The 13,096-nt window shown below is 40.6% G+C and overlaps 1 protein-coding gene across 3 annotated transcripts in view; it reads right to left on the reverse strand.

Moving 5' to 3' along the window:
- APP (amyloid beta precursor protein) overlaps positions 1-13,096 on the reverse strand; it is a 199,370-nt gene that overhangs the window by 77,025 nt on the left and 109,249 nt on the right. For all 3 annotated transcript variants that reach the window (XM_054270244.1, XM_054270245.1, XM_054270243.1), the window contains exons 5-6: positions 11,938-12,131; positions 3,479-3,678 (exon numbers count right to left, since the gene is read on the reverse strand). In XM_054270244.1, the coding sequence (XP_054126219.1) occupies positions 3,479-3,678; positions 11,938-12,131 (394 nt within the window). The remainder of the gene's footprint in view (positions 1-3,478; positions 3,679-11,937; positions 12,132-13,096) is intronic.

Genomic DNA, 13,096 nt, shown 5'->3' on the forward strand with positions numbered 1-13,096 from the left:
CACTTAGTGCTGTGGTTTAGTTGAGGTGTTGGAGCATGGGTTGGACTCGATGATCTTGAAGGTCTCTTCCAACCTCGTGATTCTGTGATTCTGATGGGAAGCACTATGTCAAAACTGCTTATTCTTTGTTGTATGCCAAGAGAGATTGTTGTATGCCAAGACTAATTTTTCTTGTTCCCTCCTGTGTCCTTCTGCTGTCCTGTGCAGAAGGACAGCAGAAACAAAATCCCAAACAACTGCACGTGATGGGGGAAGCAGTGCTCCTGCTTGCCTCCATCACATGCTGGAAAAATCACGGGAACCTGGATCCTTGGGAGCAGCTCTGCAACACCCGTAACACCACAGCAATGACTGCAGAAATTAAACCACTCCCTTACCTAAATCCTGGCCATCAGAGTCACTTCCCTTACTCCACATAGAGACAAAAATCAAGAGCAGGTCTTTATAAATGAGCCATATTTTCTTCAGCACAAATTCAAAGCTAACATCTCCCCATGACCAGAGGTGAAATTATTTCTAATTTTACCATCTGAATCACTGTAATCTCAGACCCACAATCATCTGGATTTAACATCTGAAGCCCAGCAAGAGCATATCCAAAAGTTTAAACTGGGTCTGCTGCTATACACCCTATGAATTCAGAGTAAAGATCATCTCTCACAAAAGGTAGGAAAGTGAATAGTGGCAAATACTGCCCTATGGAAAGCTTATTAACATTTTTTAAGAAACACATAGAAATGTGGTTGCTGCAGAATGAAAATACTATCCTCCTGCCAATGGACCTTTTTCATTCTCTAGGAAAGATTAATTTCCTTTTCACTGAAAATAAGTTTGTAAGTGGTTCTATTATTACTATTTTGGTCACAATTCATTAAAATATGCACAGAAATAAAACTGCCAGAAAAATTTATTCTGCAATAGCTCAAGTATCTTTAAAGTATAACACTGCATTTATGCTTTTCAATTATTTATGGCTGATGGCAGCCATTCCACTGATTTGGCAGAGAAGGGGCTCAGTACCAGCCCACAATTAGATCCTAACTTATGGCTTTGTCCATTTGAAAAGCAGCTCCTCTTAAACTGGATAAACCCACTCTCTATGTTCTTTAATGTGAAGACATAATATTAGTTACAGCTTCATAAAACTGGGTGTAAAGGGTTGTGAAGAGCATCCTAGGATGTTTTATAAGTAGTGCTTGGGCAAGGCAGCCTGGAACAGAGCTCAGTCCACATCAATGAAGCTCTGACACTTCAATCCTTTTAGAGAGGCTTTCAGGGTGTCTCCATAGTAAAGACCACTTTTTAATACATAAGTTCTCAACAAGGTCCCTCAGCCTCTTTCATTTACAATGACACTTGCATCAGCAAGATGCTCACCACACAAGTTCCTATGCTGGATCTGCTGCCTGCACCAGGAGGACAGGGACCCTGTAGGAATCTTTCTCTTGTGGGTAAGAAGGGAAGCAAAAGCAAGAATCAAGGCTATGCCATTTGGACACTTCTACCTGAATAAATAAGCAAGCACTTTGCACAGTGCAGCTCTGTCAGACAGCACTCACTCTCCAGGACAGTCCCTACACCATGCGTGCCCCAGCAAGGCTGAAGGTCAGGAAACCCAAAGGCTTGTGGCAGTACTGTGCTGAAAACTTGTATTGGTAACACATTGTCCTCATTACACTTGAACCAATGCGTATTTTCCTCACAGTCACCCAAGGTGGGAAATATTAGACTTGGGAAAAACAACATGCGATCACTTCACGATCAGCAAATATATAAATTTTTAAAGGACTTCTGAAAGGTTGTTTCAATAGTTTCTCTCATCTTTTATATGTTATGTTTTATATTCAGGTGATTGTATGCTACTTTCCTGAAAGCTATAAATCTTAAACTCTTTGAAACATCACCCTCAGTAAAGAAACATTACTACCAAATTTGTCCTCATTTCCACTCATCCAAAATGTCATTAAAGTCAAGTGTCTTTTTCTTTTTTTTTTTCCCCTTTCAATATTCATTTGCCAGTGATAACAGGGCATTTTATCCCCAGGGGGTAAAAGCTCACATATGGAAATATGTTTAATTGGTTTAAAGATATAAAATCCTTCTACCCCCTCCTCACTGAAAGGGCTCTCCAACAACTGAGCAAAACACTCAACAACTATATAAGACAGAAACACACAAGACTGAGTTGCCAGCCTTAGAAAGAAACATTTGCTGGTGATTTTAGCAAAGCTTTAGTGCTCCATGTAGACTGAACAGAGAAACATAAGCAAGTAACTCTGCTTTTCCCAAAGCATCCCCTGGGCATGTTTCTGTATCCTGGTGTGATAAATTGCAGGCAGCACCCTCTCCTCTGACAAACTCTGGAACCAAGGCTCAAGAGGAAGGGCCACTGCCACATGCAAAATGTGGGACTCCACTACCATTGGAGTCCCAAGAATACCCAGAGGCAGGAGATAGGGAAGCATGGGGAGACAGGCCAGGTATTTTCTCCCTCATTTCACAATGGCCCCAATTTCTATCATTTTCCCTCTGCCTCCTCCACGTCACAACTCCTTTCTTTTCAAATGTAGTCTTTAATCCCATTTTTTAATACCATCTCCAACATTTATCAGCAAAGATATAAGCATTGTAGAAGAACTGGGATCAATTTTACTTAAATTTGCACCACACTGAACTGTTATTAAAATGGAAAAATAAGGATAATTAATTCCAATATGCATTGTAGGAGAAATGAGGCATTTAAAAAAAAAATGTTGCTATGCTGACCATGAACTAGTGTAAAATTCAAATTTTAAAATGCAGTCCTGTTAAGAACTAAAACATATAACGAAAATTAAATTTTAGAACAGAGATCTTTCTCACTCCACGTATTCTTTTTTTTCCTATTTCTTTCTTTCCCACACATTAAAACTCATTAGTTATTTTAAATTTGTCTAACTTTACTGAATTACTAATTCATGGAGAAACATAACAAACAAGTATCTAACAGAATCACACAAAATGATCCATCACTACTGTTAATAAGAGGGACCAAACCAGCTCATGATACCTCCTGCTTGGAACTGATACTTCATATCCTTCTGTAACTCATGTGCATGATAAATCATACACACTTTCCAATTTGCTACATAGGACAGTTGAATTTTATTTAATGCTACTTTAAAATAAAATCAACCCTTCTGTTTCTGAACAAGAAATGTTGTGAACAACACACAGAACAAACACAATTCAAGGACAGACATTCCCTGCAGCATCTGTGGACCAGGAGGACTGGAGATCAGAAAATCCAAAGGGTTGGGGCAGAACTAACCCCACAGAATATTTGTAATGGGAAAGGGAACGGTGAGGGGATTAAACACGTAAATTACAGGAGTCAAAAAGCACAACAACACTGCAGCTTTGGGTATTTTGCTGTTTGGAACATTTTTTTGTTGTAAAGTGCAAATATGCAAAGCAGCCCCAAGCCTGATGAACTTACCTCTGACAACCTCTTCCACAGACTCTGTAGTTGTGGTGGTAGTGGTTGCAATACTGGTCGTTCTTTCAGTTGCCTCCTCATACTCTTCTCCTGTCTCTTCAATTTCATCACCATCATCATCATCGTCATCAGCATCTTCATCTTCCACAACAGTTAGCTCCTCATCTTCCTCTGCTTGTTCTTCTACAGCCTTATCATCGCTAAATGAAGAAAATTATCATGATGTGTCAGCAACAAAATTACTTCAAGGTCATATGAGAGAACATTTTATTTGAAATCTCTGTAAGGAAAACAGTTACCTGTTTCTTAATCTCCCTCCCTTCCCTTTAAATAGAAAAGAAAGAACCTGGGACTCTGCAATGCCCCAAAAAGTAAAGATTAAAAAAAAGATCAACATTAGCATCCCATATTTTGACAGCTGAATAATACTGTAAACATGCTCACTCCATTATACCATCAACTAAATTTTATTTTGAAAGAAGATCAACTTCGCACAAAATGCACTCAGTTCATGTGAAAGAAGCAAGAAAGTTCCTCAGGAACTCTTCTGCCTCTCTCAGGAGACAGCTTATCTAGAGGTTCCCTGCATGCCTTCCATAGAGAACCACCAAATGTTGAACTGACCTGGAATTACCAACTACAGAGTTTCTCCTTCTGCTGTTACAAGTGCTATGTGAATGGAAAGGACACTTCCAAGGGACAACAGAAGGAAATACTGAAGTTGACTAGCCAATGCATTTGGTGGATTAAATGTCAAGAATCTTCTGGGATAATTTTTAGTTCTGATCTGAGTGATACAGAGAACAGGTCCAAAATATATGTTCAGCCACTGCTACTGATGCTTTCAAAATATTTCTTGAACTTAATGTTCTGTTGTCACAAGGTTTCAGGTTCGTTTCTGATCTACTTGAAATTTACTACTAATGAATAAATGATCTTTAAATATGTAAACACATAGTGACTTTCTGTCAACTTCGAGCACAAGTGGGTGTGAATCTTTCTCATGGCATCACATATGGTTGAACAGCCTTCTAGGTGAAGTTAACAACTTCTCCAACTCATTTCAGACACCAAGTCTTTAATATTTCATTTTTTATTATGTTGCCTACTACAACTTTGAAAGCAACCTTGGCAAAACAGAAGACACTATGATTCCTTTTTAACAGGGCATTACAAAGTTAAAACATGCTGATAAAATTTTCATATGCCACAAACCTGACTCTACTAGGAGTTGAGCCTCTATACAAACAAGAATGATTTCCCTGTTCCCTTGTCCCCAAAATACCTGGCCTCCAGAAACACAAGAGACTTCAAATAATACTGCAGCTTTCCCCTGGGGGAAACCCCGGTATATGTTTTATGAATAGATGTGGCTAAAGCCACCTTGCAGAGAGTCTGCATGAAAGATGACTTGTTTCCATTTACACAGGAGTAAAAGTTAAAAATGGGCCAAACCCACTTGGTTCCTCTTTAAATTTTTCTTGATTTCTAAAAACTGGCTTGGAAATTTCACCATCACCACTGTACCATTCATCGGCAATGATATCATTCTGTGGAGGAACACAGCAATGGAAGTATTTGAGAAAGGAGAGAGGACAATGCAGATTCTGCTGGAAGCTGGCTTCACCATCGAGAAGAGCAAAGTCAGGGGACCTGTTTGAAAGATCCACTTCCTGGGAGTAAAGTGGCAAGATGGATGGCGTCAGATTCCCAATGACATTATAAATAAGATCACCACAATGTCTCCAACCGACCAGCAAGAAGGAAACACAAGCCTTATGAGGCACCATCAGTTTTTCAGGAATGCACATTCCTGAGTGTGGCCAAATCGAGAGCCTTCTCAACCTCATTACCACAAAAGGAATGATTTCCACTGGGGCCCTGAGCAGCAACAAGCCTTTGCCAAGATCAAGCACAAGATCGTTCACGCAGCTCCCCTTGGCCCAGTCAGGACAACATCAAAGGTGAGGAATGTGCTCTACTCTGCAGCCGAGATAATGGTTTGTCCTGCAGCCTTTGGCAGAAGGTGCCTGGGGAGACTCAAGGCTGACCACCGGGATTCTGGAGCCAAAGTTACAGAGGGTCCGAAGCCAACTACACTCCAACAGAGAAGAAAATCTTGGCTGCCTGTGAAGGAGTCCAAGCTGCCTTGGAGCTGACTGGCATGGAAGCACAACTCCTCCTGGCATCCTGACTACTGCTGCTGGGGTGGATGTTTAAAGCAAAGGTTCTCTCTACCCACCATGCCACCAATGCCACATGGAGCAAATGGATTGCTCTCATCAGAGAGCGAGCCCATACTAGAAACCCAAATTGCCCTGGAGTTTTGGAGATAATTACAGACTGGCCAGAAGGTGAAAACTTTGGTCTCCCTGATAAAGAGCAGAAACAAGCTCTCCTGTATAACCAACTGCCCCCAGAGGGAACACACTATGCTCTTTTCACTGATGGCTCCGGTCGCATTGTAGGGATGAACCGGAAGTGGAAAGCAGCCGTATGGAGCCCCACACAACAGTTGCAGAAGCTACTGAAGGAGAGGGCAGATCAAGTCAACTTGCTGAACTTAAAGCTGTTCAGTTGGCCCTGGACATTGTTGAAAGAAAGTGGCCAAAGCTCTACCTTTATGCTGAGTCCTGGATGGCAGCCAATGCTATGAGGAGTTGGCTGGAAAGTTGGAAAAAAGCCACTACTGGCAGCACAGAAGAAAATCAATCCGGGCTGCTGGTGAGTAAAAAGACATTGCCACTTGGATAGAGATTTGCCACTTTCACTGGCCACCTGTGAAAGTCTATCATGTAGATGCCCATGTCCCCAGGACTTGGGCTAATAAAGAATATTGAAAAGACAAGCAGACCAACCAGGCTGTAAAAATGAAGGTGTCAAAGATAGATTTAGATTTGTAACACAAAGAAGAATTATTCCTAGCTCAATGAGCCCATGATGCCTCAGGTCATCAGGGCAGAAATGTAATGAAATAAGTAGGCATGAGACTGAAGAGAAGATCTAACCATAGACTGTTTCTTAGGTTATCCATACTGTAAGACATGTGCTGCCATCAAGCAGGCCAAGCAGGTAAAACCTCTATGGTATGGTGGGCAGTGGTCCAAATGTAAGTATAGGAAGGCCTTGCAGATTGACTGTATCACACCGCCTCAAACTCGCCAAAGCAAGTGCTATGTGCTCACAACAGTAAAAGCCACCACTGGAAGGTCGGAAACCTACCCTGTGTCTCATGCCACTGTCTGGAGCACCATCCTGGGCCCTAAAAAGCAAATCCTTTGGAAGCATGGTACCCCCAACAGAATTGAGTCTGACAATAGGACTTCTATCAAGAATAGCCGTACAAACACCTAGAGAATATAGCATTAAGTGGATGTATCCTATTCCATACCGTGCACCAGTGGCTGGGAAAGTTGAACAATGAAATGAACTTATTAAAACCACCTTGAAGGCACTGAGTAAGAGTGCAAGGACTGGGAGATTAATTTAGCAAAGGCCACATGGTTAGTGAACACCCAAAATTCCAACAACCAAGCAGGCCCTGCCCAATCTGAGCCCTTGCAAACAACAGATGGAGATAAAGCTCCAATGGCAGACAAGGAGTACACTGAAAACAACTGTTTGGGTTAATTCTGCCTCCAGCAAGGACAATCCCATCCATGGAGCTCTCTTCACTCATGGACCAGGTTGCACTTGGTGTGTGATGCAGAAGAGTGGAGAGGCCTGATGCATACCTTAAGAGGACCTTATTTTAGGATGAACTAGCCATGACACTGTGCCTGTATCCATATCTATATATAGATACGTATACAAGTAAGGTAATGCATGTATGTATATAATTTAAAAGTTTAAATTTAATGTACCATGTTGGTACAGGAAAAAATTTGGGGTGGATAATGTTGGGGGTTAGGTTTCTTTCCTTTTATAAGTATAGATTTTTTTCCTATAAATTCCTAAAAAACGCTAACAACAGAGTACTTTAAAAAAAAAACAAAAGAAGCGGCCAAACTCAGGAGAAGGCATCTGATTGCACTTCTCTTATCTGAGAGTTTCTCTAGGAGAGACAGAGATGCCATGAGAATTGACAGAGGTTTCACAGATCCCAAATCCAGGGGGACTTGCTTTGGAAGGTTCTACTGCTGCTGATGGGCAAGGCACACAAGTTTCTATTGCAGTGCAGGTTAAGGGGATGATTGCCCATTTAGGGTTCTTTGAATTACATAAGAAGTGGTAAAGAAAAGGAAAATTGAATATGCTGCACTGATCTACAAATACAAAATTTTCTAGGGAATTTATAACTCCAGGATCAGTAAAAGATTGGGCTAAGACAACTGCTAGTTCTCTCTCTTGGCTTCGGAGGAGGATGGTTGGAGCTGCTGCTTGAAAAAGCAATTTGCTGCTGTGGCCAGAGCCCAGCCTGGAGCTGCTTCTTCTGCTGTGGGGTGATCTTCTGCTCCTGAGAGCAGTCCCTGAATGGAGACCTGATTATCATCTACCTCACTAGAAGAGGGACCTATCACCATCTGCTCAGGTGCCTGAGCTCCTGAGCTTGCCTCTCCCTGCCCTGCTGGGAGCCCAGCTGCCACCACCACACCCCTGCTGCTTCTTCAGCACTGCTCTGACTTTTATGCTGGTCTGCAGCCCCCCATCCCCTGCCTGACATCCTGCCTGCCCAGCTTGGTGCTTCCAGGTGTCCTGCTGAAGCACCGGGATCAATGCCCCAGGGAGTTTGTGAAGCAAAAGCTCCTTTTTCACAGCAGCCGTGGGGGAATCATCGCACCCACCCTGCCTACCGGGAGCCCCCAGCACCCTGCCAGCTCTGACCATCACTGCACCAAAGAGCAAAGTGACTGCAGCTGAGAAGGCTGCTATTGGGTTTCTGGTTCTGTTTGTTGTTAATGCTGGAGTTGTTATTGTGTTTATTTGCTTTACTGTACATACAAATAAAAACTGTTATTCCTATTCTCATATCTTTGCCTGAGAGCCTCCTTAATTTCAAAAATTCGGAGAGAAGGGGTTTACATTTTCCATTTCAAGGCAGGCTCCTGCCTTCCTTAGCAGGTACCTGACTTTCAAACTAAGACAACAGAGAAAACCTGGAAGTTTCCAGCTTGGCCATCACTCCTAAAGATGTTCAGCTTTGGACATCAAGGACACCAAAGCTTCCAGCTAGTTCCCACACACAGGCAGGAGGGCCACCAGGGTGTGCTGAGTTGCAAGAGCAGCCAGAGCTTGCAGGTCACTTGACTGAGCTGCAGCTATTCAGGGAGAGGTCTGCAGTTATACTGAAAGTCAGCACCTATGTCTGACTCTGACTCTGTCCCTCAGGCAGACTTCAAGGTAAATTTTAATTAAAGCTGATGACAGCAACAAGGAGCTCCACTGCTTAAAAATGTTTGTGACCTCTTTGTCAGAGTTAAAAACTATTTGTGGATGAGCATGACAAGACAATTTCAAAAGCACATGTGGATCCTGCCTCTTGGCCTCATGAATAAAATGGGTACATATATCACCAAAATACACCCTCCCACCTTCCTCCAAGTACTGCCAACAAGCCACATCCTTTTACATCCAGACCCAGGTGGTGGTCAGATATTGAGTGGGAAGGACACCCAACTCTGAGGCACTGCAGCCCAAGCTACCTCCACATCCCCTCTAATAGTGTGGCTACAACATGCAGCTGAGCTTTTCTTCCCCCTGTGGAGGAGAAAACACCCTTGACAAAGCAAAAAAAAATAAAATACTGTGCCTAAGGGACAACTGTTGGAGGTGAAAACCCAACAGTCTGAAAAAGGGCATTTATTAACTAATTGGCTGCAATATGCTTTCCCCTACACATTGATAACTACAAATGCAAATATTTTAAAATTTAAATCTGATAACTTGAGATATAAAGTTATCTCAAAATAGATCACCCACATTTGATGGATTCTGTTCTGTCATAGTTTTGAGAAACAAGAATATAATCATCTGTTTTTCAGCTTGTCACCTGTCACCTTCACTTTGACTTGAATACCCATGTGAGGAGACAAATGCAGACTTGAGTTAGCACTTTAAACAGATGTGCTTTAATAGCAGAGAACATTGGCAATTCAGCTTTAGCAAAGTGTTCTCCTACCTTACATTTCCTTTCTTCTTCAAAATCAGTTTAGGACTAAGGCATATATGTATTGATAGCCACAAAAACATATGCTCAGATATGAATAAATATACACATACAAAATATTTGAATTACCACGTACTGCCATGTAAGAGTTTTTTTAAAATATGTACATATATATAACTAAAATTCAAGAGTATTTCTAGCTGCAACACACACAGCTTAAATGTACTTGGCTTAAGAGGCAGCAAGAAATGGGTGAGTCATTCTAAAAGAACTACCAATTACTTGGCTCTTCATCTGCAGATGAAGGACAAGTGCCCCACAGAAGGGCACTTTCATTTTCCTTTTGCAAGCACTTCTGAGGGAGGGGAGTGTAAAAAAATCAGTATTTGCTTGGAATTTCAGAAATGGATTGAAATGCAATTACAGCTCCCCTTCCTAGAGAAAACAAAGTTCATGAAATTATTCTTGAACTCATCTCATCAGATATTAAACTGCCTTATGAGGAAGAAAATTGACTACAATAGTAAATTAAATGTTCAGTGAAAAACACAAAAAAGACAGAAATTCAGCAGATATTTGTCTTAGAACAAGTACTCTATACCCCTGTAAGCTCTTTTATTTAAAATATTTTGGCATCTTTGATCTTGTATGTATAAGACATGTACTTTATATATAGGTGTATAAATATAATAAATATGTTACCTATATATTTAATAGATATTTAAGATAGATGGATAGATCTATCTTGTGTGAATATATTTTTATATAATGAAAAAAAACAAACATTTCCATTAGAACAAGGTCTGCACTCATTTCTTAGAATGAGAGAACATTTAAACACCCAATCAAAATCTAAATTAAATGTACAGAAATGACACAGCAGAAGCTCAAAAGCAGCTTTACAAATCCTACTGAAAGGGTTATAAATTGTGACACTGACAGTTGTTAAACGTACAAATCAGAAGAAAGTCCAAAGGTATCAATATGGAATATGCAAAGTTCTTTGATGTAGGCTTTTGCATCAAACAGTCTGACCATTCACTCCTGTTTATGACAGAAAACTGGAAATTACCATTGGGAAGTATTTATTTTAAACTTATTCCATAATTCACAAAGGACTCTACCTTGCAACACTTACCAAGGCTTTGTCAGGAAAGATTTAGTTGCCCACTATTATATATGTTCTCATTATTCTAGGTCTTAATGCCACCTGATTCCATCAAATTACAGCAATTCAGTGTCTGTCCTTCATCTCTGCACTGTTCTTTGAATTGCTTCCATCTAGATTATTAGCAAGTCCAAACATAACACAATTCAGACCTATTAGCTTTCTGCATTATTCACATAATTTGGTCCCCATTTATTTTCTGGGTATTTCTTGAAACCACTTGCAATCAGCTCCAAGTTTAAGATTTTGTGCATTATTTGTACCAAAAAAAAAAAAAGTAGAAACACTGCATTAGCACAGTATAAACTGATGAAAGCCTGGGGAGCACAAACAGAATTTGAACACTGATCTTAGTTTATGAAGAAAGTCATCTTTGCAACTTGCTGGCATCCAGTTGCAAGGACATGACATGGTACTCTGCTCTTCCAATTGCTCTCTGACATGCTCAGGAGAGTGATATGAAAAGGCTTTAACAGCACCAGACCATTCAGTTACCACAGGGTGTTACAACACAGTTATAACCCATATCTGGCTCAAAATTAACCTATGTGCACAGGGGATGGGAAGAGAAAGGACAGGGATGGTATCTTCTCACCCATCACTGCCCTGCAAAGCAAACCTCCAGGTTCCTTCTCAACAGCAGCAAATTGACAAATCTGTCAAAGGCTAGATAATAAAGCACATTTTGTTTTAGATCATGTTTAGGAACTAACTGTCAGCAGAAAAATGTTCTTACGTCAATAACAATAGAATAAATATAATTAATATAATATAATAATTAGCACACAGCTAATGCCTATTACAAATGAAGGCATTTCAAGAACTCCACTGGTTATGTTGGCTGATACTTGCTGCAATACCCCAGACTGCAGATGAAGCATCTTAGGAGTACACCATTTGTCATTTATTTGTCAAAAAATATGAATTTAGGCATTTTTGTTATAAATATGGCAATAATTCTTGCTGAAAAATTATAAAGGCACTAAAAAGTGTGCCTTAAAAGTGCATTTTTTAACAATAAACCTTACTGCAGAAAGCTAAAAATAAAAGGAGTAGAATATCAATGCTTTCAACCACTGTAAATACAAGTTCATGTATAAGGTGCAAAGACTCCTCTATGCCAAGGTCCTTTAGACAGATTTTTGGCATCTTAGTAACAAGCTGAAGGGTACAAAGTCACTGTACCTTCCATCTGCATAGTCTGCATCTGCACCTCCCCACCAGACATCTGAATCATCATCTTCAGCATCAGCTGAATCAAGATTGTCGCTTTCCTCTGCTAAGGGGCAGCAGACAAACTCCACACCACGGAACTTGTCAATTCCACAGGGCAGCAGCATGCCATAGTCGTGCAGATTCATGCTCTTCTCACTACAGGACTGCAGAAGAGAGGGGGGAAAAAAAGCAGCAACAATATTGGCACAGAGGAAGACTAAAAAAATCTCACAGACCCTGAGAAAATATGAAGGGACTACATACTGCCTTGGGAAGTTAAAGCTGGTGAACTGCATCATCTCTGAAATTTGAAGCACAATTTAGAAAGATCACACTTGCATTCACTACTTTACTGTAAGCAGCTCCCTACCCATGTCCACTGCAAGCAACAAGCTCTCCTATCAGTCTTTCTCAGAACAAAGGATTGTCTTCTCCTACATACATGATAACTCCTAATCTTCCTGTCTAAAATCCTCACAGGCTTTGTCTCATAACAGAAAACATGATGACAGAATAATTATTTGATGTGTTAATCCCAATTCTGATGCATTATGCTATTGAAAACTTCGCCTCAAGAGAAAGCAACATTTGAAATGCCTCTTACACTGGAAACACACTGTGTCTGGTCTGACACCTCTGCCAGTACAGTACCTCCTAGCTTTGTTTGCAAAACAGTTGGGCATAATTATACCTTAAAGATACAGTGATGTGTGACAGATGAAAAAAGGAAAATGCACAGTGTTGCACAGGGATGATGTCCTTCCAGGCCATTGCCATTTCAAGTTTGCAAGTAGTCAAAATGAACCACAATTCCTTTGTGTGAAGGTTGGTGCCTTACATGTTTCATTTAACTATAAGACAAACAAGAACTAAAAATTTGAAAAGCTGCTGATCCCATTTCAAATTTCATCTCCAGAAGGTGGAACAATGTACAAGCTAAGGTCCAAAAAAAACAGCAACCAGAAATCCTGGAAACTCATCTTAGTTTTTATTCCTAAATCTCTCTGTGTAAGGAAAAAACTCCAGAACACATTAGCAATTGTAACACTAAGTTTATTTCTATTTTCAGTAAAGCACTGTTAAATTGTAAAAACTCTGTGCCTGCAAAATACCTTTGGCTAGTCCTTGT

The sequence above is a fragment of the Melozone crissalis genome, unplaced genomic scaffold (assembly GCF_028551555.1).
Source record: "Melozone crissalis strain CALT ecotype California unplaced genomic scaffold, PUWL_Pcris_2 ptg000009l_1, whole genome shotgun sequence".
Taxonomy (NCBI): Eukaryota; Metazoa; Chordata; class Aves; order Passeriformes; family Passerellidae; genus Melozone; species Melozone crissalis.